Source organism: Lentinula edodes, assembly GCF_021015755.1.
Source record: "Lentinula edodes strain Le(Bin) 0899 ss11 chromosome Unknown C8R40scaffold_1, whole genome shotgun sequence".
In the NCBI taxonomy this organism is placed as follows: domain Eukaryota; kingdom Fungi; phylum Basidiomycota; class Agaricomycetes; order Agaricales; family Omphalotaceae; genus Lentinula; species Lentinula edodes.
This window is the reverse complement of record NW_025764307.1, coordinates 1,685,506-1,708,485: the sequence shown is the minus strand read 5'-3', so window position 1 is coordinate 1,708,485 and position 22,980 is coordinate 1,685,506. Positions and strand designations below refer to the sequence as shown.

The following is a 22,980-nucleotide window of genomic DNA, read 5'->3' as shown; positions in this document are numbered from 1 at the left end:
CGTAACGCACTTTGATCCTGCCATCACTATTATTGCAGGTTGGTTTAATCATGCTGTTCGAATCAGCACTGAATAGCAAGTTTTGACTTCGAGTTCTTCGACCGGCATCCTACTTCTACATGCAAAGTTGCCCAACAATGCTACCGTTCTGACTTTTGACTTTTCCTCATGGCCGATGGTCAGAACAATGCATCATCTTTCCGCCACAGTAAACCAAACTTGATGCATTCGCGTCCCTTGTCGACTAATATTACTGGTCTTAATAAGTTTTACTTGCCTGATTGGGCCTCCTAGTAAGGGGCACATCTGTTTTTTGATTGTCCCCTTCCTTTGTCCGATCTAATTTGGACATAGTCTTTCCTCTTAACCACTCTCCCACCCCCCGCTTTGGCCTGAATTCTGCGCGAAATAAAAACCTGGGCTCTCAATGACCATGACACGTTACACCAGCCTCCACATTTGCGGCCTATCCGAGCATCTCGAATTCAATCTGCCTAACTCCTCACCTCAATCATGTGTGCTCATTGGTATCCCGAAGGCTACGTCTTACCTACCTCCACTGCATATCCTCCTGGTCCACACCATCCATCCTACACTCCAAAAGTAACGAGCCATCATGGTGCTCCGAAACCGTGGTACGCGCCACATGGTCAAGGCAGCTCTCAAGAACGTAGTCGTCCCTCCCCCTCTCCCGCATCTCGCTCGTCTTCAAGTTCGCATACACATACCTCAACCGATGGCTTTTCCGCGTCTATGCCAAGTCACACTATGGCTGGAATCGGTGATCCGGGCTTAGTTTCTGGTGTTGACTATTTCAAGGTACTGTGTGACATTCCTAAAGGATAACACTCGACTAACAGTGCGTCACCTTGATTAGATCGGAGACACTGTCCGTGTTCGACGCCTTACATCTTCCAACACTTACACAGACTGGGCTTATGGTCAAGTTACGCGTCCACATTTGAAGCAATACAGGGTAGGTATAACCTTTTCTTCGAACGTCCGTGAGGATCATCTCCAACAACCAAAATTCTTGAATATATTGAGCTGATAGTGTGGTTATTGCAGACAACAGAACCAGAACGAGTCTACTACGTTTCATACATCGATCCCCGTAACGGCGAGCGCAAGGAGAGCGAATTCAGCTGTCACCGGAAAGAAATTGCGCCTTTTCATGAACGACGAGGGGGTCAGGTATGTTCAGTTACAAATTCCGAAAATTTAACCCGCATTAATATCCATATTCTGCAGTCCCCCCTTGTATTCGCGTCCATCCCTTCAAAATCCTCCTCCAAAGGCCACGTCTGGATACCCGCGAATGTGACTGTGAGCTCTGGACCATGTCACTAGGAAGTACTAGTTCCTGATTTTTATATAGAACGTTTCCGACTCAGGTGTCGATGTCAAAGTGGCGGCTACTCATGTTCAACATGGCTCCCCTACACATTTCAGAGGCGTTCAGGCCCTTGTCCCTCACAACTCATCCGTTGTTCGATCTCTCAAGGCTGCGGGACATAAAATAATGGGCGATAGGCATTGAATATTAACCTTTCATGCCTACCGTTGATCTGCGCTGCGCCAGTGTATTGACATACCTAGGCTGTATGCTTGTTGTATACTGAAACTAGATTAATCTAAATCATTAGATCGAGCAATAAGACGTGGTCCTGTGAGGGAACAGCCGGAACCTCTCGCCTAGTAGGAAGCAAGTGTGGGTACGTTGAGAGAATAACCGTAATCTACCGATATGAAGAGTAAGCATTTTTCTTGTAACACCTCCCTTGAAGTCACTTGGCTTCTGCATCGGGAGCTCGTCGGACTAATTCTACAGCTGAACCTTCGACGCATAGGTTATTGACATGAACAGAACTGACAAATTTTGCGAAATGAACCGTACTCTACAACTCATGACCCTGCAATCACTGGTACGACGACAGCAATCTACTCAGTGATCATTTTCGATATCGCAGAGTATAAATACGCGTTAGAAATTCCTGGTCTGTACAGAAAAATCCTTATCCTTCTCTATCAGTGCTCTTTCCCGAATTCGAAACAAACCGTTCCATTCTAATCACTCGAAAGTACTCATGGCTCTCCACGCAGCACCTCCTCCACCCACCAAGCTTGGTGTCCTCCGAGTGCTCTCTCCCAATGCAGGTGTACACGTCTCGCCGTTTTGTTTCGGAGGGAACAGCATTGGAGACCAACAGAATGGCACATTCCGGGATTCTTTGAGTAAAGAGTCGAACTTCAAGCTCCTTGATAATTATTTCGATATGGGAGGAAACTTCATCGACACGTCAAACAATTATCAAGACGAAAGTTCTGAGCGTTTTATTGGGGAGTGGATGGAGCAGCGAGGGATACGAGATCAGATCGTTCTTGCGACGAAGGTAGGCCAGGTTTTTCAATATCACGGATTATACTCAAAAATTGTTATTCATTACAGTACACTACGAACTTCAAGCGCGGTAACAACTCGATTGCCCAAAAGGCAAACTACACGGGAAATAACCTCAAGTCAATGCACATCAGCGTGGAGGCCAGCTTGAAGAAACTTCGCACGTCTTATATCGATTTGCTCTATGTGCATTGGTGGGATTACGATACCTCGGTAAAAGAGGTCATGGACGGACTGCATTCTCTTGTGATGCAAGGAAAGGTTCTCTACCTAGTACGCTATTTCTTCGTGGTGTTGCCGTAGACTCACGCAGGGTAATCATTACCTTTTTCAGGGATTATCTGACAGTCCTGCTTGGGTTGCTGCTCAAGCCAACGAGTACGCTCGGTGCACTGGTAAAACCCCATTTGTTGTCTACCAAGGGTTTTGGAATATCCTTGACCGCTCTTTCGAGCGGGAAATCATCCCCATGGCTCGTTCTCAAGGTACGTGAATAGGTGCAAAGCCTTTGGATAAAAGCAACGATGGTAAATATTTGGATATACAAGGCCTAGCTTTAGCCCCATGGGGCGTCCTAGCCCAAGGAAAACTCCGCACCGATGCGGAAGAACAACGACGAAAGGAAAGCGGAGAGAATGGACGCACTATGATTCCAGGCCAACAATGGGAAAGGAACGAGTCAGAGATAAAAATATCTCATGCTTTGGAGAAAGTTGCCGGCGAGCTTGGATTGGGAAGTAACATCAGTGCTGGTCAGTTTCATTTTTCCAGACTTTTTACCTTTTTATAAGTTTGATTTGCTTCAAATAGTTGCTATTGCGTATATAATGCAGAAAGCGCCTTATGTCTTCCCGGTCATTGGAGGAAGAAAGATCGAGCAATTTCAAGAAAATCTCAAAGCGCTGGACATTTGGCTTAGTGAGGAACAGGTTCAGTTTTTAGAGGGTGTCATTCCCTTTAACCCAGGATTCCCTCACAACATGTTGGTATGTATTCCTCTCCGATGTATACTCGGAGGCGCACGGGCTGAATTTCCACCTTCAACAGGGAGACGGAACGAAACCATTCTTTGCGATGTTGAGCGCAATGTCATACAAAAAGGTCCAAGTTCAGGCCATCAAGCCTACGGATTAATTTCCTGTTACTTCCCAGTTGTTCTCGGTGCCCTAATAATACATATGATCGAGTTGGTTGTATAACGCAGAGGAGGTTATGTATCATTTTGTGGACTAATGAGCCCGGGAGGACAACGAGATACCTGAAAGTACTTCAAACCTGACAATGTCCATGAACTTTTTAGATTTATTGTATTTTGCGAAGAAGCAAAATGCAAAGGAGACACGAACATAGAGTAAGCTTGTAAAGAAAGATGAACATTTTCATGCCCTTCCGCAAAAATTTGTATCTTGACGAGTTCTTTGAAGCGGAAGAGCTTTTGTTCGGGATCTTATCAGCGAGTTCGAAGACTACAGATGACGTCGGCTCAATGGAGGAGTCAAGATTCGGTAGAAAAATCGCATAGGCCACCTAACTTGAAGCGATATCAACGCGTCGTTTGCCCATATGCCATTAAAACATGCTGGAAAACCAAGATTGGAAGTGTGGAAACATGTATCAGCGTACTAAGGACAGCAATGAAAGTGGGTAATGCTGACCTTGACAGCTTCTCCAGAAAGAATCTTCATAGTGGAGGTCAAACTTCAAAGGCTGGTCAAAGGTATCCGAAACCGTCAGGTGTGGGAATGAAACTTGCCGACCACCAACATCCAGTGCCGGATGGCTGGATACACTACGCGTCGATCTGGCCGGTTCTGGCGTCACTCGACATTTCTGCTCATCTTATACACATGATTTTACACATCGGGAGCTCGTCGGATTAGTTCTTCAGCATTGACGAGGAAAAGCACTGTCAGATCTCCTTTGTATGAAATAATTATCTCGCGCATAAATACCCCTTCAACAATTTCTGGTCTCTACAGAATATTCGTTATCGCTCACTGCTCTTAGAGGTTCAAAACACAATCGACTTGTTTACAGTTTGAAATGTCGCTCTTCCAACCAGCACCTCCTCCGGCTACCAAGCTCGGTGTCCTCCGAGTGCTCTCTCCCAATGCAGGTGTACATGTCTCTCCATTTTGCTTCGGGGGAATGAGCATCGGTGACCAATGGAACGGCGCATTGGGGTCTATGAACAAAGAATCGAGCTTCAAACTGCTCGATAGTTATTTTGATATGGGAGGAAACTTTATCGACACGGCGAACAACTACCAGGACGAAAGTTCTGAGCGATTCATCGGGGAGTGGATGGAACAACGAGGTATACGAGACCAGATTGTTCTTGCTACCAAGGTAGGCTGGCTTATTTGATATCCTGATGGGTATCTCAGCTCAACTCATCACAGTACACCACCAACTTCAAACGCGGCAACGACTCGATCGCTCAAAAAGCAAACTACACGGGAAATAATGTCAAGTCAATGCACATCAGCGTGGAGGCCAGTCTGAAGAAACTTCGCACATCTTATATCGATTTGCTCTACGTACATTGGTGGGATTATGATACCTCAGTCAAAGAGGTCATGGACGGATTGCATTCTCTTGTGATGCAAGGCAAAGTTCTTTATCTGGTACAACATTCCACACGATATCGACTGTCGTGGTTGGCTGACATAGGACCACCCTACCTTTATAGGGAATATCTGACACACCTGCTTGGGTGGTCGCTCAGGCTAACGAGTACGCTCGGTGCACTGGTAAAACTCCGTTCGTTGTCTACCAAGGACTTTGGAATATCCTTGACCGTTCTTTCGAGCGGGAAATTATACCTATGGCTCGTTCACAAGGTATGTAGATATACTCCAGACTTTCATGAACAGAACGAACTTAAATAACTGAATATTCAAGGCCTTGCTCTGGCTCCGTGGGGTGTCCTTGCTCAAGGAAAACTCCGCACCGACGCGGAAGAGCAGCGACGAAAGGAAAACGGAGAGAACGGACGCATGATGTATCCAGGTAAGAGCTGGGAAAGGGACGAGTCCGAGACAAAAATTTCCCGTGCTTTGGAGAAGGTCGCCAGCGAGCTTGGGTTGGGAAGTAACATCGGTGCCGGTCAGTTTCATTTTATATAACTGATTGACAACTTTACCTTACCTCTATTCGAATAGTCGCCATCGCGTACGTCATGCAGAAGACGCCTTATGTTTTCCCAATCATTGGGGGAAGAAAGATCGAGCACCTTCAAGAAAATATCAAGGCGCTTGATATTTGGCTTAGCGAAGAACAGATTCAGTTCTTGGAGGGTGTCCTTCCTTTTGACCCGGGATTTCCTCACAACATGGTGGTATGTGTCTTCTCTGTATATACTTTTTGTGCATGAGCTGAATTGCCAACTCGAACAGGGAGATGGAACGAAGCCGTTCTTCGGGATGTTGAATGCGATGTCATACAAGAAAGTCCAGCCTCAACAGGCTATCAAGCCTACGGATTAATTCTCAGCAGATCACTGCTTAGCGCTAAATAAAGTCCTCATGCAAAGTACCCCAAAAGTACCGCACCCTAAGCTACCCGAAGCCACTTGCTTGAAGGTCAAAATGGACCCTCAATTGTAGAAATGGAATCATGATTCTGTCGTTGTATTTGTTTGATTAAACTAATTGCCAGTGAGACTAGGTTAAGTCAATCCACTTGCTGGGGTGATTCCTTCCTATGACGTTGAGAATTATCGGAGTTTTCCTTAGTTTTCCCCACACCTTCCTCTTCACCTATACCAGATCATTTTTCTTAACTTTATGAGACATTCTTTTGCCTTGATCCCCCGCTCTGTCTTGTGTTCCGGTGCGCCTCCCACCAGCTGCACCCTCGAATTTAATTAAGGTGAATCTATTCAAAATCATTCCTCAAGGAGAAGGAGGATCGGAGGAACATGGAGGAACTGACAGTGGAGATGAGTACCGGGTGGGTATATATAGGTTGCGCAACGCGACGAGGTGTGTGTGATACGTGCCCGACGGAACTCATCAAATACCTACTGTCCTGCGTCGCTCTGCTTTTTCTGTTTAAACCTCGCGGAACCACAGGGAACCACTGACGGTTCTTCTTTCATGATCTCTGGGATAGCTCACAAAATTAAGCATTCAGTGTCTTCTTCTCTCCGTCCTTCGTCGCTCTCCGAGTTACATCAACATCTTCCCATTCCGGTTCTTCAGGCGCAAGGGTTCCACAAACTTGTGTTCCATCTACTGAAACGAAGACGGTTCCTTCGGATGGGGAGTTGATGTGCATTGGAGGGTGTTGGATTTATATATCTAAGCTATCCTAACTATCTTCGTCTCGGAAGAATCTCTTTTGTCTTAGGGATTTCTGGACCATTTGAGGTTGAGTGTAAAAAAGAGGATAGGCTTATTTCTCTCAAGCCGAACGGTAACACCATACAATTCGCCCCTGCACAAGATCAATTTTGATCCGATAGCTATCCGAAGGTTTGACCCTGTTTGACCTCTCGAAGTTCGTAGATCCTTGTCAAATCACAACATATACATAACCGGCCGTCATTCTCTTTTGACGCTCAGCGACGCCAGCTATTCTTTCTTAAACTTGCGGAACCGCTGGCGGTTCTTCTTATTTTCCATATACAACACTAGTCTTCTCTCGTCCTCTCTGACTAGCGAAATATTATGGTGAGCTTGTCGCTGCTTGTCGTGCTGTATGCGAGATAGTTTGCAAACCGAAATATTCAGTGTCAATTTTCGGCCTTTCGAAACTACCTCGGAATCCTCTGTGTTATGATAATAGCAATCACCCTTCCAGTTACCTCTGCATGTCCCGTTACGGTTCTTCAGTCAACTTTGAATGTCCGTGGTCACTCTCTCGAGCCGATTTCTCCTTCGCTTTACGGCCGCGCCGCTTCCGGAAGAAGTTGGAATAAATCTGTTCTTCGAATTCTTGGAGGGAAAGGCGTAAGGATCCCAAAAACTTGCGTACAAGCTAAACCGAAGACTGACCCTTCGGATGGGGAGCTGATGGGCTTTGGATTTACCCATTCAGTAAGAAATTTATATGACTCATCAAGACGCAAACTCAACAACTGTCTGGGAATCTAACCTTTCAGTCCAACGGGCATTTAGCTAAGGAGGAAGGACAGCTCTCGGATTTCTATCTTTCCAGGCCTAAGGGCCAATATTATGACGACCTCGTCCTATACCGAAGGCCTGTTCTGCCAAACCGAAATCCGGTTGCAGATCCACAGGTGAGGACTGGAATAACGGCATTTGCTATAGACAGCCCATCTCACAACTTTTCAGAAATTTTGGAAGGTGAATGGCAATGTGTTTCTTGCTATTGAAAAGTTCACTCACGAAAAGTGATTGGGTCTCCAGTGTGTTGTTTATGCAGATAGGAAGCAGATAGACATCATCAAGCCTCAAAAGGTGAGCGACAGCACTGTACTTAGCAACAGTGGCTTAGCTATTTGGGAAACTATGTACTCATTAATCAATTTCGTTAGACGGTTCTTGACGACAAACCATCGACATCATTAGCTTCCAATTTCATTGCCTACTACAAAGACAAAGAGCAAGGCATCGATGATACTGTGATGCAGATTTCACAACAACTTGCCATGCAGTTGCGGTTGCGTGCGGTATGTTTGCCTTCAGGTATGTGATATTTCCAAGCTGTTACAAGGACTTTTTATCATTCGCGCGCTATGGTCTTTTAGAATGCGACAACGCAATGATCAACCACAAACCACTTCCAGAATGGAGTTTGTAAGGAGTACAAGCTGGTATCAGTTATTGTCTGAGCAGACGAGAAGCATAGATGTCGAGTAGAAGCCAACGCGAGTTCATGGTGGTGGTGATCATTGAATGTGTGCACATACTGCATGAAGCAAGATATCTGTCCTTGAACTCTCTTCTCGTCGAGTATACGACATGATCATCATATTGATGAACACTCCTATAATCCTATCAGATGCATGAAGATTCAAAGTATATTGCTGGGAGTGGAAATTCTAGTTAGTGCCGTAGTCTGAGACTACATGCTATGCGGAACCGGGATTCAACATGTTAGGGATGGATAATTTGGATGACGAACTTGAGGACGAGGATAGGTGAGAGGGCGTCACTGAATCAGAGGTAGTTCTCCGACTCGGAGTCTCCCGATTTCGATTGGCAGAAGGGAAGTCCTGTGGTGAACGACCGTTTGATTTTGACGAATTCAAAATCTGCGATTCGACTAAAGTCGTGTGAGCCAGCGCAGCAGGCTGGGTGTACATGCAAGTGTCGTCAACCTGACGCCTCTTGTCTGACTGACACTGCGGACATGATATCGATCTGCGTACTATCTGCGAAGGATAAGTGGGAGAGTGTGAAAGAGTGCGTGATAATGTCCTCGCGCTAGATGTACGAGCAGATCTAGCTGGCGGTTTTTTTGAACCGAGTTTTCCACTAGGGCTCCGAGGGTCATGATAGTCTCTGTCAGACTGTTTATCCAAATCCTGTAACTGCATCTGAAAGCTCCATCCCATGGTTAAGGGACCGAAAATAGCTCGCGCTGGAGCAGAAGACGATCGAACTTCCATAGTACATTCCGAATCGTGTCTTGGTTTTCTGCGCCGTGACGGAGGCGAAGTTGGATAAAGGAAAGGAGATACATGGGTTGGGTCTGGTAAGAGAGCTTCCCGCGATAGTAAAGAGTCAGATCGAGGCTCGTTCTGAGATACGAGCCGCCAGGGAGGAGTTACTACCTCTTGAAAGTTCGAAGAATCATTCGAGTTCATCATTACGAATACAGGTCATTTATGAAGATATAGGCCTTTAAAGTTCCATTTTCTGACTTGACATTAGGCTTATTCAAGGACACGTCTATGGAGCACAAGGGAAGCCACACTTGCTTTGGCGCAGCGCGCAGCTCTGATACCGCGCGTTTCAAGCCGTTTGGAGAGTATAAATGTTTGACGCCACCGTTGTATCTCCGGATCGAAGGGGAGGTGAGACCGGTCATGAGTATTCTAGGTTGAAGAAAGTTGATTTTATTAATACCTCAAGCTTACCTGGAGTAAATTCATGCTGAAAACCTCTTCAAACTAGGCAGGAAGTACCAGGAACAGAAGCAATTGACGGGAATGCACACCTGGCAAATGCTGGCAAATGGCTGCGCAATCACTCAGCTGAATGATTTCGCCTGCTTGTTCTGCCTTGGCAAAGTTTTACGAAGCCATGCTCGCTTATCTGTGCTGAGAAGAACTCGAGATTTTCGGTAAGGTTGCGGGAACAAGCAAGTCACTTTTTTGGCGTGCGAGATATGACGTAACGAGCGCGGGAGTCGGGACTGCCGACCCCGTAAGTGGGGCGCTTGATTTAGCTTCTTCTTTGGACCGGTACCGCCTTCATCCACAGTGTTATTAAAGCTCAGCAGAAGTAAATTATAAACTTTCCTCTTTACCGCCATGTCCTACCACCCATCAAATCACCAAAACTCGGACTACGGCGCACCATTTGCGCCACACAATAATCAAGGTTACTATCCTCCCGGAGGATTCGTGAGTATGATTCATGCTTACATCGTGCGCAGGGCTTATGCAAAACTGAATACAATAGAATTTGCCTCAGGCTCCCGGTAATCCTCCCCCTATTCCATCGTATTCTTATCCTGCATCAAATTATCAAACTCAACCCCCTCCTCCTTCTTTTCACGACGGATATGTACGTCGTTCCTCGGTTCTTCTTAAAAACCATGACTAAAATAAGAATCTAGGTGCCAACGTATCTACCCCCTCCAGCATCCCAACCGCACGGAGGTTACACTCCCGGCCCTCCTCCGTCACAATCGACATATCCAGGAGTCTCTTACCAAGCTCCACAGTATTCTCACTATCAAAATCAAGCATCTATCATACAATACCGCAATACGCCTGTTCCGGCACCTGTAGGGTACGATCTGCCACCTTTGGGTGATATTGCTCCGGGGTACGACCCTTCGCTGGATATTGACAAGATTCGGAAAGCTACGAAAGGAATAGGCACTGACGAGACTGCTCGTAGGTTTTTGTATCCCACTTCTGTTTGAGTTGCAATCTGACATTATTTATGCAACAGTTGTTGCTGTTCTAGCTCATCTTGGGTCGCTTCCTATAGCTTCGCTGTCGGCAGCTTTCAAAGCGAGGACAGGGAAAACTCTAGTCGAAGTTTTGGACAGCGAGACCAGCGGATATTTCGGGTGAGTTGTTGATCATGACCTTATCGACCTCATTCCTAAATTAGATTCAGAGAAACGCTTCACGGACTAGTCCAAGGTCCACTTTGGCACGACGCTGAACTTGCTCGGAGTGCAATTCAAAGGGCAGGGTAAACTATACTAGTTTTTCAGGTTGACCTTCACTGACATATTTCAAACAGAACGGATGAACTGCTTTTGACCGAGGTAATCGCCGACTTGACTGCTTCAGATCGCCAAAATCTCTTCATGGCATATCGGATGCGCTACGGTCGCGATCTCCAAGCTGATATACGCAACGACTTGAGTGCAAAGACAGAAAGACGTGCGTTTAACGTCTATACCGATACGTTCATCGATGAACTAACAATCTTTCCTTTTTCCTTTAACAGTGTACACCATGATAATTTCATCAAATCCACCACCAGATAATGTAGCTGTGAATTTCCAGCAAGTCGAGCATGATGTGAAGGCGTTGTATAAGGCTGGGCAAGGGAAGATTGGAACAGATGAAGTAAATTCCAATATTACTTACTGAAAAGATAACCTCTAACCTCATCGGAAGATCACATTCTGTGATATTATCATCAATCGCTCGAAACCCCATTTAGCAGCACTGTAAGTCAATCGTCTTCATTTTTGGATGATTGTGAGGACAAAGTGAGGACGGTGCTTACACTACTTCTAGATGCGATGCATACAGTAGGAAATACAAATCACTTACGAAAGTCATCAAGTCTGAGTTGTGAGTGCTTTTCATTGGCGCTTTTTACCAACACTGATTTCCACGTCGTTTCTTTTACCGTGCAGCTCCGGCCACATGCGTCAAACTCTCTTATTCATTGTCGAAGGAGCAAAGCCAAAACACTTGATGGAATTTGGTCCAGGTGTGTGGCGGGACGCCAAGTTGCTTGAGAAATCCATGAAGGGTTTGGGAACGAAAGACAAGCAACTCGTAAGAAGGTATGCCAATTCGTCAAGTCGTCTATAGTCCCCATGGCTCACGAACCTGACACTATAGAATCATCCGATACCATTGGGACAGGCCTCGCTTTGAAGCGATCAAAGCTGCTTATCAGAAGAAGTATAGGAAATCACTTGAAGGACGCATCGCTGGGGAAACTAGCGGAGATTATAAAAAGCTTTTGGTGGCTATTGTGAAAGGGATTTGAGGAGTCTTTTGAGTGAGAACAATCGTATTTTAACCTTGTCTTGTCTATTCGTATAAATACTGACGATGTAGTAACGACGTAACTTTATGTAGTAATTTTTTGTACTGTATGTACTTACTGTCTTTTAATCACATCTTACCTGTATCAATGAATTACGCTACGCAGTAACACTTTCAGCGCTAAAATGACCAATAGGCGCCTAACCTCTTCCTTCGGGCTGTTGATTTAGTCCGAGCAAGAAGCTCCACCTAACCCGCTCACTACCGCGCTATGCATACACTGGCAGGTAGAAGGATGTTTATTTATCACACTCTTCTTGAACAGCAACACTGGGCCCGCAGGATTCCCCAATGCCCATCGATACGGCTTTTTGTCGGTCGTAAGCTCCCGCTTCGCACGTTAGCGTGTTTCAAGCTGTATCAAGATTCAAATATTCAAGCTTCAAGGCCCACAGGCTTCGAACTTCACCGTCACCCTTCATCTTCCATCAAATTGGCCCGACTTCGAGGGCAACTCGCATGTACTGCCTTTCCTGCCAATGTTGCCCAATCCCTACGGAAACAGAAGGTCCATCGTATCTCTTGCTATCAATTCGCAACCAGAGTACAAGATAAGAGAAGAAGGATTCTATTCATCCAACAGGACCCTTCAACACAGCTCTCCCGGCACGGTGCCATTAAGGAACAACCGGGAACCCTACGCAGTACTACATACATTGCTGGAGACAGGCTGGAGATAAGAGTCAATACTATCTGACCTTATCCGACCTGTACTTAGGGCCCATATGGACCCATACAATTCAGTTACTCAACAATATTCTTTGCTTATTCCTCCGTTGCAGCTTAATGATCCTGATAAACTTATATTGTGACACAGAACCTCTGAATCGTGTTCCTTACTAAAATACAGGAAGGAAGGAAGTTTATTACGCGTCTGTCCCTAAACACAGGGACTTGAATACAATGTTGGGCGGCGCGATTTGTTGACTTGCGATTGATTGCCCAAAGACTGCATCCTGACATTCATCCAGGGATTTGAATCTTCTTACCAGTGTTATCTCACCGCTTTCCAATGGCTCCCCAGGTATATACTGTATATATATCGAGCGACAATCTGAAGGTCGTTGAACGGACACCGTATCATTACGCCGATTTGGTATGTCCTAACTTTCACTCATTTCTGAGACAGCCAGATGAGTCTGACGTTCGTTCCTCCTCCACGAACAGATCCGCAACGACAAATTTCGGAGGGAAGTAGATTTGCTGGTCATATCTACACTTCGTTCTCAACTTGAATTGCACTGAGTCTTTGGTTTGTCTCTGTTCTCGTTTAAAGGGTTTATGGAGTTAAAGATCAGTCACAGCCAATAATGCTTTCATTCTACCACTTGCGTTCGCTTCCCCTACTCTCCCTATTGGTTATGTTTCTGGGCGCAACAGCTGCCCCATTCAACGCCACCGTTGATATAGCAAAAGACCTTCAAAGGAGAAAAAGTACGTAGGATTCATTTCACAGTCATCAATAAATCTGAGTATATCTCCCACCCAGGTTCTGTCAATGGGATAGGGGTGACTTTCAAACGTGTAGCCAACGCGGAATCCAACACTCCAGAATTACTCCGTCACGCAAAGGATATATATGTGTCTGAAACATGGACTCTTGTCATTGGAAGGGACAATGCTTACAGAGCTATCCCAGATCCGAACAAACCAGGTCATTACAAAGGTCACAGATTCCAAGAAAGATATGCAGGAAAGATCATAACGCTCGTCAACTTTGGTACCGTGGAGAGGCAGACGGAGGCCTACAAGGCCTTGGCAGATCTCCCTGCAGTGACGAACTTGTTATATCTTAATGAGATATTCAATTACCTGCTTCAAATGGGTGCAATCCACGAGATACCTGCTATCTGGACTTCGCATTATGCTCAAATGTTGGATCTGCGGGGGGATGCGCTAGGTCACCAACTTAATTACTGAGTAGCCTGCGATCCCAAACTCATTGTACGAGACCATTTACATACACCTGTGGTCCGTATTTTTATTCACGAACGCGGAAACATTATCGTAAACTGATTCATGATCATGAGATTGTAGTATATATGTACATACTTGGAGTCGGCTTTAAGTATCCACTGCCAAATTCGTCAACCCTTACAATGGGTCACTTTTAGGGTTACTCAACCAGACCAACACCAACATCTTACTGCTTGATAGATAATAAATTTTCGACAGCAAACTAACTTCATCAGGAAAACCATCGTCTTGAAAATGCTGAACGTACTTTGTCTATCTACGCTCGTTTATGGAACTATATACTTAAGCTTTCTTCGACATCGGCATACTATCTAAAACAACACCAACCCGAGTGATCTGTGATTCTGAGTCCTGTTTCTGATGCGTCAAGCTAGCGACGCTGGTTCTCCGATTTCTTGCTGAGAGTGGTAGCTTCGTATCCATCCTTGAAGGGGACAAGGTGCATTCCTTGAGCAAATATGGCTTTATCGCACATCAATCATCGGTAACTTGAACAACTCGGAAGAGAGAGCGGGTTGAGCGGCGAGGAAGAATATAACTCACCTGTATGTGATTTGGTCCGGGTTTTTGAAGACTTGATTTCATGTTGTACGGAGGTGACGTTTGAGGGATGATAAGACTCGAGTCACTACTTTGGATGTCCTCATCCTCTTCCAAAGCTCGACCTGCAACTTGTTTTCGCGTGTTAAGCGTACACATCAGAGAAACAGCAAACGCTTATATGGGAAAAACAAATTTAGTGATAACAAAAAGGATCGAGAGTCAGAAGACAAGGCTTACTTTTCGACACTACAAAATACACAGCCATGTATTGGAAGGTATTAGGGTATGCATCATACTGAAATTTCATGATAGGTTTTAGAGGAATCCGAGATCTCAAACAATGAGGTTTCGTCCTCACAAAAATCAGTGTCAACAGAGTCATGGCACTTTTGAAGGGTGTCAGAGAATTAGTACCCTGGGAGAAAAATCCACAAAATTCGCACCTCGTAAAAGCCCCGGTATGGATTGCGTATCCAGTCAAGTTGTTGACAAGGGAATCTGGCCTGCAATAGACGCGACTACATGGGTAACTGTTGAGCGTACAACTGCAATGAACCACGTACTCTGTGTATCCTGTACGCAACTTGCGAAGATAAAAAATCAGAGCAACAGCAGTGAGCACGTCGCCGAGAGCCCCTGTAGCAAGCGCTATGGATCCCAGGACCTAACGGATACTTATGAAAATGTTTAGAAATAAGTCGGTGTGACGGTTTACTTGGAGTTTCGGGAGATCCAAGAAACTTTGGATCTGGTAACTAGAAAACCAAGGCTGGACCTTGAGCCTTCACCCGCTATAATGTCGAAGAACTGCTTACGCTGCGATAGTGTATGCTATAATTTTGACGATACCAAAAAGATTTGAAGGAGAAGAAGCGGCATGATTAGATTTGCACGAACCGATAATGAATCCTAATTGTTAGTAGTCAATTCGAGAGTGCTGTCTAAGTAAAACAGAAATATAAGCATACCGAACTGAACTAAGACGACAATAAACTGTTTGAGTTAGTGTCACAAACGGGTTTCGATACGGATATATATAGCGTACTTACAATAAGTCCGGTGATGAAAACATTTCTCCGACTGACTGAGAAAAAAAAAATTCTTTGAAATTGGGAGAATTTTTTCCAAGCAGGAACTGTACATACATCTCCAAACCCGAAGGACAAAGCAGCTGCCAAGTGGAAATAATTAAGAGTTGAGCATTAGCTCGAGAGAGCTGCCATGCTACACACAGTTTGACGATGCTCCCCGATATGCCCTACCAACCAAACAGATTAACCGACTGCTGAGGGGAAGAGGATCAGGTGGGGCTTACAGCAACAAGAACCTGCGTCTGAAGCACGAAAGATGAGCTCGAGCTTTAAAAGCTGATGATTAAAATTGAATATTCAGAGGCTCACCACAAGAGACCACACGACGTGGCCAGTAATCATTTCTAGCATTGAACCGAAAAGTCTATGTAATAGAAGTCATATACTCAGAGAAAGAATTCAAAGTGTTCGCGGAAAGTCGATATGGAACGCACGTAATAGTGTAGTGGTAAAGAGCATGCGAGATCAAAATAACATGAATTAATTCCAGCGACCTGAAGAATTGGTCGTAATCAGGTTCTCTGGAGAGGTCGATTGAAAGAATGGATCACAAATACCAGACTATGCCAACCTATGAGTTCAAAAGTCAGTCACCTCGATGAGATGGTCCGGAAGGTGAGACTCGCCAATATCCTCAACTGCTTCGGGTCTGCGACGAACGTTTGGTAATAGTTTGTTACTTGGGCAGTTAGAACACCAAATACCGCACATGCGAAGCTGTATCCGATAAATGCAGCACCTAATGTGTTATCTGGGTTGATTCCTGGAAGCAGGTATTGACTATCAGTGGACGAGGAGTTCATAGCGAGTAGGTAGAAAAGGAAGCTCGGAGAAGGGATTGGGGCTGTCGAGACATTGAAGAACAGTTATATTGTCATTTGGCATGTATCTTGTCTATCATTCCGCGTTGTGTAAATCTGCCACTGAGGTTTGAGCTTGTTTGAACGAAGGCTAGAATAGTCAGACGAACAGCACATCATACAGAATAACAGCCGGGAGCTGATTTGAACAATCCGAAACTGCACCAGGTTTAGTACTGAGCGAATGATCATTAATCAGGCCCATACCGTATGATCCTCCAGATCAACGTCCGCGTCAGTGCTCACTGACAAGTGGAACTTCTCGACTTGATCTTTAGCCAATCAAAAATAGAGTCACTTGGGTGCTGATTTTCACTCGACGTAGACTGTGAAAACTACTATGCAGTGTTTGAAGCTGTACTTAAATTGTTTCGGATAACAGGACATGAAGAACGAAATTAGGATGATGGACATCGGACATGGGAGATCATGCATGTGGACCCGGGGGTCGAAGATGGCGCCACGTTTTTTGCTTACATACGCACCGAACTGTTTCCTCCCTCCGATAGAAATCGCAACTTGATCCATTAAATGAAGCCTCACTTCACAATCATCGGGAACCATTTTTGCTCGGATCTCTGGTCAACTTTCGACGCCACTCTTGGATTGACGTCAGGCAAAATGCGTGGAGGTGCAAACTCAAGGAAACTATTGCAATACACTGGCAGGTTTGTTGCTGCTCTCTTCTACTGTCTAGTCATTCTCAACCTCGCCATTCAGAGCTCTGTGAACGTACTATCTACGCCGGACATTCGCAATCGAATGCGGTGGTAGCGTCGTGCAGGTAATGGTGGAGAACCGATTGACCCGGGCAGAAATGAGATAGAAGGATACCATATGAAGAAACAGATGACGTCCTGGACGAAAACACGGGAGAGCCTGGAACAAGATTGTCGGTTGAACTGGAAGCTAGGCTGGCAGAGGTGCTGGGGGTATGCGTCGTCGCTGATGATGTTCCGGGTGGTTTCGGTCTCCATGATCAATAATTCCGATAACCTGGACACCGTCGACCTCTAATCTGACGCTTCTAGCATACTGGACCATCTGAGTATTAACGACGTGTTCAAGCGGAGGCCTGCAAAGGTTCGAACGAGAACCAGGAGCGGTATTGGGTACCTAACGCCTATAAATCTTCATCTTCGAATTCTACACGAAGGTCCGATGTAAGCCAATCTTCATTGTGAACTTGATAAATGCTTTCGACTTATTTCGCTCACTTTGCATCATTTACGCCAGAAATTGCCCGAAACCTGCTCGCAAGGATACTTTCTATCTTGATCTGGGACACAAGCCACGAGTGCGCTGATTTATGGCTTCCTATGTAATCATATTCAGAACCGATGTAGTCATCACAATGGAGCACATCAGGCATGCTACGTTACTTGAACATGGAGCTATTGCTGAGACAGCCGTTATTAGATTAAATACCGACGTATAAATTCTAGCTAGCACGTTTCGTTGATCAACCAGCAGAGGTTCAGGCGACGGAGTGCTCGTGCTTCTCTCGCGGAATCCAGTATATCTCCTCATCAACCATGTGTTGAGTATCATACGGCTAGGATAGGTATGCGGTATGTTGTCCTCGAACCACATCCAAATTTGACACCCACAGCATTATGCTGTCCGCCCAAACATCAGGATTTGTCGAGTGATCTACTTCTCGGCGTGGCTGGGTTACGGATGAACGACAAACTGCGAATATCCACATGTGAGTGGCATGCTTTCAACGTTTCTGCGGTAGTATATGTTTATGAGCTCGCAGTTCTGGATGATCATTCCCCATCTTTCCAAACTTCACCTCTCTGTGCGTTTGTTCTTCTTCACGAACCTCGAAACGATCTCAGAATTTACCATCTGCACCACATTGTAGGTTTTAATATCTCACTCCCTGACGCCGTAACTCATCAGCTTATTTACCTAGAATCCATTCATCTTTCATAACACTAGTCCTCATAAGCTACAATGGGAAGCAGTCAGTCTAAATCGGCCAAGGCCGCCGTTGACGAAATCAACGAGCGCAAGATACGCCAGAATCCTATTGTCTTGAGGATGGAAAAAAAGCATCAAGAAGAGCTCGAGAGCCTGCAGAAAGATGCCGAGAAGCGTGCAGAAGCCGATGAGAAACTTCGAAGTCGCCAAGAGAAGCAGCACCAGAAGAATGTCGTACTTTTACAATCGCAGCTGGACCAGGAAGCGGAGGCACGCAGGGCAGCGGAAGACCTCCACAGGGAGGCCGAACAAAAGCGTATCAAGGCCGAACAAGAGGCATCTGATTACGCTAAACAGGCAGAAAAGGCACAGAAGGCCAGAGACGATGCAGTTTCTGCTGCGGAGAAGGCTCGAACAGCAATGGAGGAAGCGGAGGCTCGAGCAAAGTCAGAACACCGGGCCCGGGATGAGGCAGAGGTGGAGAGGAAGAATGCAGTCCTCTCAGCGGAAGAATTCAGGGATCGTGAGCGTTCTGCTCGAGATGCGGCTGCGAAAGCAGAAGAAGCGAAAGAAAAGTTCCAGAGGCTGGAGGAGAAGGCTCGCCTGACGAGTGAGGAGACCGAGGATGAGTTACGGAAATTTAAGGTGGAGCGGGAGAAAACAGAGAAGGAGCTCGCTAGGGCTCACAGGCGGGAAGCCCAGCTAGCTGACCTGCAGCCTGTACACGAGCCTACACGTGCAGAGCATGAGCAGACCAAGAACGATCGGCAGTACATCGAGGGACGACTGCATCTTGCTATTGCTGGCATGGCAGGGAGCGGGAAATCCTCGTTGATAAATGCCTTCCGCGGCGTGAGTAAGGGCACCGCTAGTGCTGCTGCCACAGGCGTCGTCGAAACCACTCGTACCATTGGTCGATATGAGGATCCTCATCCTGACCGCTCGAAATTCGTCTGGTACGATATTCCTGGAGCGGGTACCGCCAACGTCAGTCATACCAATTACTTTATCAAGCAAGGGCTATACATATTCGATGCCATCATTGTCCTCTTCGACTCTCGCTTTGTTGACGCGGATATCACAATTCTGGAGAACTGCAAGAAGTTCAATATCCCTGCCTTCATTGTTCGGAGCAAATCGGACGAGCATATCAAGGCCATAGCGGATGAGATGAGGGAAGAACTGGATGAGGATGAGAGTGAGGATGAGGATGATATTCGGTCGAAGGATCGGGAGACCCGTCGAACGCGTATCGATGCTGATGCCAAGGAGGAATATATTTCTGTCACTCGACAGAATGTTAGAGAGAACTTGCAGAGGGCCGGGCTAGACGACGAACAGAGGATCTATCTAATCTCGAGGCGGACGTTATTGAGGATTGTCCGGGGGAAGCAGGTTGCACAGACGAAGCTGATCGATGAATATGAACTCATCAAGGATGTTATGGCTGCAATAAAGGAAAGGAGGATTGATCCTCCTCCTTTCAAAGCAGACCCTGCGAAGTCTGGATCGTATCTTAATCCGTTCAGCTGGGGAGGGTGGGGTCGAAGGTAATAAATGGTTGCGGCACTTTCAATATCTATCCTGGGCTCTTATCTTCGAAATATCTTATGATTTTATGTCTCTCAAATGTTTGTATCAGGACATGTTCTCTCGGCTTCCCATATCAACTAGAGTATCACTCGTACGCCAAAGTTCTCACTACCATTGTTTTATCGGCATCGCATCCGTGGCTGCCAGATGGCGGAGGGCAGGATATAGGTCTGATTCAACATTGCGAACCTCAACGTTCTGGCTGAGTACGAGCGCGTCTGAAATCTCTGTCTTGATAAAGTTATGTCTGCATTTGAATTTGCAGGTCTTGGCGAGTTGCGGCTCGGGACACTGAACTCTGAAACTCTGACTGCGATGGCGGGGAAACAACAGAACCTTGGACTACTTGGACCACCTTGGCCTTATGGCCGCTTAGAACACTGCTATACTCGCCAAGTGACGAGATGTACTTATCCAAGCAGACGTGCTGGAAGCATCACCAAAGTCCTTGGTTCATCTATACTCTTTGCCAATGTCTTGTACACCCTCTGAGCGGATGCGCAGGGGTATACAAGTCCGTGCCATATACCCGCCCTGTGTCACAAATGACTTCCGATCATGAGCATTGACTGGCCCCCAGGGCTCAAGCGAAGGAGGTATGAGTCTCCGGGCACACAAGAACTTGCCTCAAGTTCTATATGTTGTTTTGCCGGTGTAGTGTACAAATTATTATCACACCAATGGTTCAAGTAATTGTTAACAGTAGTAACTGGCAATACGAAAGTAGAGATATGGATTTAAATCCACCTTGTTTAACGTCAAGAAACAAAGTTTCATAGATCAACCAATGTATGCCTCCTTAGCTCGATTAGGCTCGATTCCTACGTTTCTAATCAATTAGACTCTGAATTTGTCTAAACGTGGCATTGGTCCGATCTCTTTTCCCGGTTACTTACGCAAGAGTCGACAAATAGTGCTTTCTAGTCCTGTAGATATAGAGTTTTTCTGCTGGGTCCCTGGGCGTGGTGAGAAGCAAAAAAACGGCCATACGTACGCACCAAGCTGGATACAAAGAGATACAAAGTCACGGTGCAGATCGAGCTAGATCGAGAGGAGCACTGGCAGTCTTTAGCAGTCTTTGTTCTTTGTTACGTTCATCGTGACTTCTGAGTCACCTCATGTTTTTTCCCCTCGTTCACTCACCTCGTCTTGGCCAGGATATACCGCTGATCTAGAGTGCTTTTTGTTATGGTCTACATCCACAACCGACTGTGACGAATTTCTTCGAGCCAAGCTGGATTTTTTGTAGGTGGCATCGTTACATGTCTTTGCAGCCTCTACTCTTAGCTTTTTTGCCTTTCCTGCAGCCCCTCGTGTAACACAGTCAAACTCCAATATGTCAAGCTATTACCCGCCTCGAATTCTCGGATTTTAATCATGATCAGAAGATCAGTCCTGATTGGAAGGCGTTGGTCTGCGCTGTCCCCATGTATCTAACTGAATACAAATACACTCTGCGTATAAACTCCATCGTTCTAAATATGTGCTCCTCTCACAATAGTCTCGGGCAACAGCTTCTGGGGCTTCCCAATGGCACTTAGCTCTTCTAGCATCGATTCCAGCGCTGATCGTCCCGCCTCACGTCCAACGTCTGAAGACAATCCTGGACGACCATACTCAATTTTACACTTCCTTCCCTTCACCGTTGCAGCGGTGGATGCCCGTTTTGTATATCGTCCTTCCGCGCTACTCACGGAAATATGGCAAGCGAACAAGAGTGTTAGGCTACTTGCCCTTACTTATCCAGTATATATAAGTCTTCCGCTCCTTTAGTCGCGAGCCCTCCGCTTCCGCTTACTTACGAGGGAAAATATTGCTCACATCGGACATTGCAAGGATGGTGGACGTGAGAAGCTAAATTCTGCAAGGCTTACTCTATTCATTTGAATTGGAGGAGAGTTGACTTCTTTGTCTTCTCAGAAGAACCATTCCTTCTGGGGTATTGTGTCCTGAGCATCAGCATCACGAGGCTCAATGACGATCTGCGCTTGTATGCGAGAACTTGATGAGCAACTTCGTAAGTCCATAACAAAAATGTCTATATCTCGTTTATATTAACCTCTACTACACTTGTTGATTCCTTTCGGGTGGTCAAAATGAACGACCGGTAAGTACCGCGGAGGAGGCGAGGGGATACATGTCGCGGAAGTCAAAGGAAACTCCGGTCTAGAGCGAAATTACTGGTCCTAGTCACGGAACGTCAAACCCTAAAATTTTCCGCTGCAAATGAACCTATGGAGGCTAGAAGGTCAGTCCGCTTGCCAGCCAAGTGTTTAGCATGAATGTATGCTATGAAGAACGAATTATAAACAAAGGCAACTTGGAATCTATATGTGGCATATATGCAGATGATCTTATATGATTGGTCTTCAAGATAACCAATCTTGAAATAATCGAAGAGATTCCGTCATGGCTTGGACCACGAAAGGTCACCTCAAAATCTTATGCGATATGCGCTTCCATCGCCCTATTATCACCCTCTGACTTTCACTTTCACATTCAAACTTACAACTTTGGCATATACATTTTGGACCGAAAGGGGCGTTAGTGCGAGCACGGAGGTTAATGGAAACTCAACCAATTCGCTGTCCTACATAGCATCCCGTGGTCATCCTCGGTCGATATCACAGCGGAAGAAGAGTAACATACACACCATTTTTCAATCTCGGAAGTTTAAATTCCGGAATCGTACCAGTGTTGGGTGCGGGTGTAAGCAACTCGTGGTGTCAATTTTTTGGTATTTTTAAAAATATGTAAATCATATACGGAGGTGCTGTGAGACTGGTGCTCAGTCGGAACATGGTACCTAACATGAACCTTTTCATAAGCCACAGTCATATTTCTCCAGTCTATAGGCTGTGTCCTTTCACTTTTTGTTCAACTCCACTGGCCCCCCCATTCTAATGCCTATTTCACCGGTGTGGGCATTAAATCACTTGCGTTATTATTTACTGCATTGCCGTATTGAATCAAGCAGTTACGCCCACGCAAGGATATGTGCACTTATCTTTCTCCTTGAACCGACGCCACAGTGGATATCTCCTTGTATGTGTCTTATGAATCCTCCGCTACGCTCGAGACTATGATAACGGAAATGATCTCGGGTTGATTTATATATTGGTACGTACTTTTTGGAGAAGT

The 22,980-nt window shown here is 45.8% G+C and overlaps 9 protein-coding genes across 9 annotated transcripts; 7 read left to right on the top strand and 2 right to left on the bottom strand.

Annotated features, from left to right (window-relative positions):
- Positions 1-16: 16 nt before the first annotated feature.
- Positions 17-1,591, top strand: C8R40DRAFT_43605 (uncharacterized protein). Its single transcript, XM_046235060.1, has 5 exons — positions 17-819; positions 878-1,000; positions 1,069-1,194; positions 1,252-1,326; positions 1,379-1,591. The coding sequence occupies exons 1-5, from the start codon at positions 514-516 to the stop codon at positions 1,538-1,540; spliced, it is 792 nt and encodes a 263-aa protein (XP_046092539.1). The 5' UTR covers positions 17-513; the 3' UTR covers positions 1,541-1,591.
- Positions 1,592-2,087: 496 nt separating this feature from the next.
- C8R40DRAFT_1164868 (Aldo/keto reductase) lies at positions 2,088-3,535 on the top strand (the record flags this gene model as incomplete). The annotated part of the gene is made up of 6 exons (XM_046230579.1): positions 2,088-2,393; positions 2,450-2,674; positions 2,736-2,886; positions 2,950-3,153; positions 3,212-3,387; positions 3,449-3,535. The coding sequence occupies 6 exons, from the start codon at positions 2,088-2,090 to the stop codon at positions 3,533-3,535; spliced, it is 1,149 nt and encodes a 382-aa protein (XP_046092538.1).
- A 909-nt stretch (positions 3,536-4,444) lies between these two features.
- On the top strand, positions 4,445-5,889 carry C8R40DRAFT_1031616 (aryl-alcohol dehydrogenase; the record flags this gene model as incomplete). Its single annotated transcript, XM_046223186.1, has 6 exons — positions 4,445-4,750; positions 4,804-5,028; positions 5,094-5,244; positions 5,306-5,509; positions 5,566-5,741; positions 5,800-5,889. The coding sequence occupies 6 exons, from the start codon at positions 4,445-4,447 to the stop codon at positions 5,887-5,889; spliced, it is 1,152 nt and encodes a 383-aa protein (XP_046092537.1).
- A 1,096-nt stretch (positions 5,890-6,985) lies between these two features.
- On the top strand, positions 6,986-7,962 carry C8R40DRAFT_43306 (uncharacterized protein). Its single transcript, XM_046235052.1, has 5 exons — positions 6,986-7,077; positions 7,138-7,443; positions 7,509-7,713; positions 7,771-7,827; positions 7,905-7,962. Exons 1-4 carry the CDS (start codon positions 7,075-7,077, stop codon positions 7,794-7,796), a joined length of 540 nt encoding a protein of 179 aa, XP_046092536.1. The 5' UTR covers positions 6,986-7,074; the 3' UTR covers positions 7,797-7,827; positions 7,905-7,962.
- Positions 7,963-8,112: 150 nt separating this feature from the next.
- Positions 8,113-9,345, bottom strand: C8R40DRAFT_43220 (uncharacterized protein). Its single transcript, XM_046235050.1, has one exon. The coding sequence runs from the start codon at positions 9,180-9,182 to the stop codon at positions 8,442-8,444; it is 741 nt and encodes a 246-aa protein (XP_046092535.1). The 5' UTR covers positions 9,183-9,345; the 3' UTR covers positions 8,113-8,441.
- A 187-nt stretch (positions 9,346-9,532) lies between these two features.
- On the top strand, positions 9,533-11,952 carry C8R40DRAFT_1078169 (calpactin I heavy chain, calcium ion binding protein). Its single transcript, XM_046227007.1, has 11 exons — positions 9,533-9,941; positions 10,000-10,104; positions 10,157-10,439; positions 10,498-10,618; positions 10,669-10,746; positions 10,798-10,940; positions 11,008-11,129; positions 11,181-11,233; positions 11,304-11,360; positions 11,426-11,578; positions 11,637-11,952. Exons 1-11 carry the CDS (start codon positions 9,849-9,851, stop codon positions 11,785-11,787), a joined length of 1,359 nt encoding a protein of 452 aa, XP_046092534.1. The 5' UTR covers positions 9,533-9,848; the 3' UTR covers positions 11,788-11,952.
- Positions 11,953-12,922: 970 nt separating this feature from the next.
- Positions 12,923-13,843, top strand: C8R40DRAFT_1261862 (uncharacterized protein). The gene is made up of 4 exons (XM_046233836.1): positions 12,923-12,942; positions 13,014-13,098; positions 13,151-13,280; positions 13,336-13,843. Exons 3-4 carry the CDS (start codon positions 13,157-13,159, stop codon positions 13,764-13,766), a joined length of 555 nt encoding a protein of 184 aa, XP_046092533.1. The 5' UTR covers positions 12,923-12,942; positions 13,014-13,098; positions 13,151-13,156; the 3' UTR covers positions 13,767-13,843.
- A 193-nt stretch (positions 13,844-14,036) lies between these two features.
- On the bottom strand, positions 14,037-16,260 carry C8R40DRAFT_1261861 (uncharacterized protein; the record flags this gene model as incomplete). Its single annotated transcript, XM_046233835.1, has 15 exons — positions 14,037-14,285; positions 14,367-14,539; positions 14,604-14,698; positions 14,810-14,869; positions 14,930-15,030; positions 15,082-15,121; positions 15,182-15,275; positions 15,335-15,359; positions 15,416-15,450; positions 15,512-15,537; positions 15,599-15,624; positions 15,682-15,699; positions 15,767-15,821; positions 15,892-15,951; positions 16,052-16,260. The coding sequence occupies 15 exons, from the start codon at positions 16,258-16,260 to the stop codon at positions 14,106-14,108; spliced, it is 1,197 nt and encodes a 398-aa protein (XP_046092532.1). The 3' UTR covers positions 14,037-14,105.
- Positions 16,261-18,516: 2,256 nt separating this feature from the next.
- On the top strand, positions 18,517-19,695 carry C8R40DRAFT_1024217 (interferon-inducible GTPase-domain-containing protein; the record flags this gene model as incomplete). Its single annotated transcript, XM_046223050.1, has 2 exons — positions 18,517-18,741; positions 18,898-19,695. Coding segments are annotated over 2 exons (1,023 nt in total), but the record flags the coding sequence as incomplete, so codon positions are not given.
- Between the last annotated feature and the right edge of the window lie 3,285 nt (positions 19,696-22,980).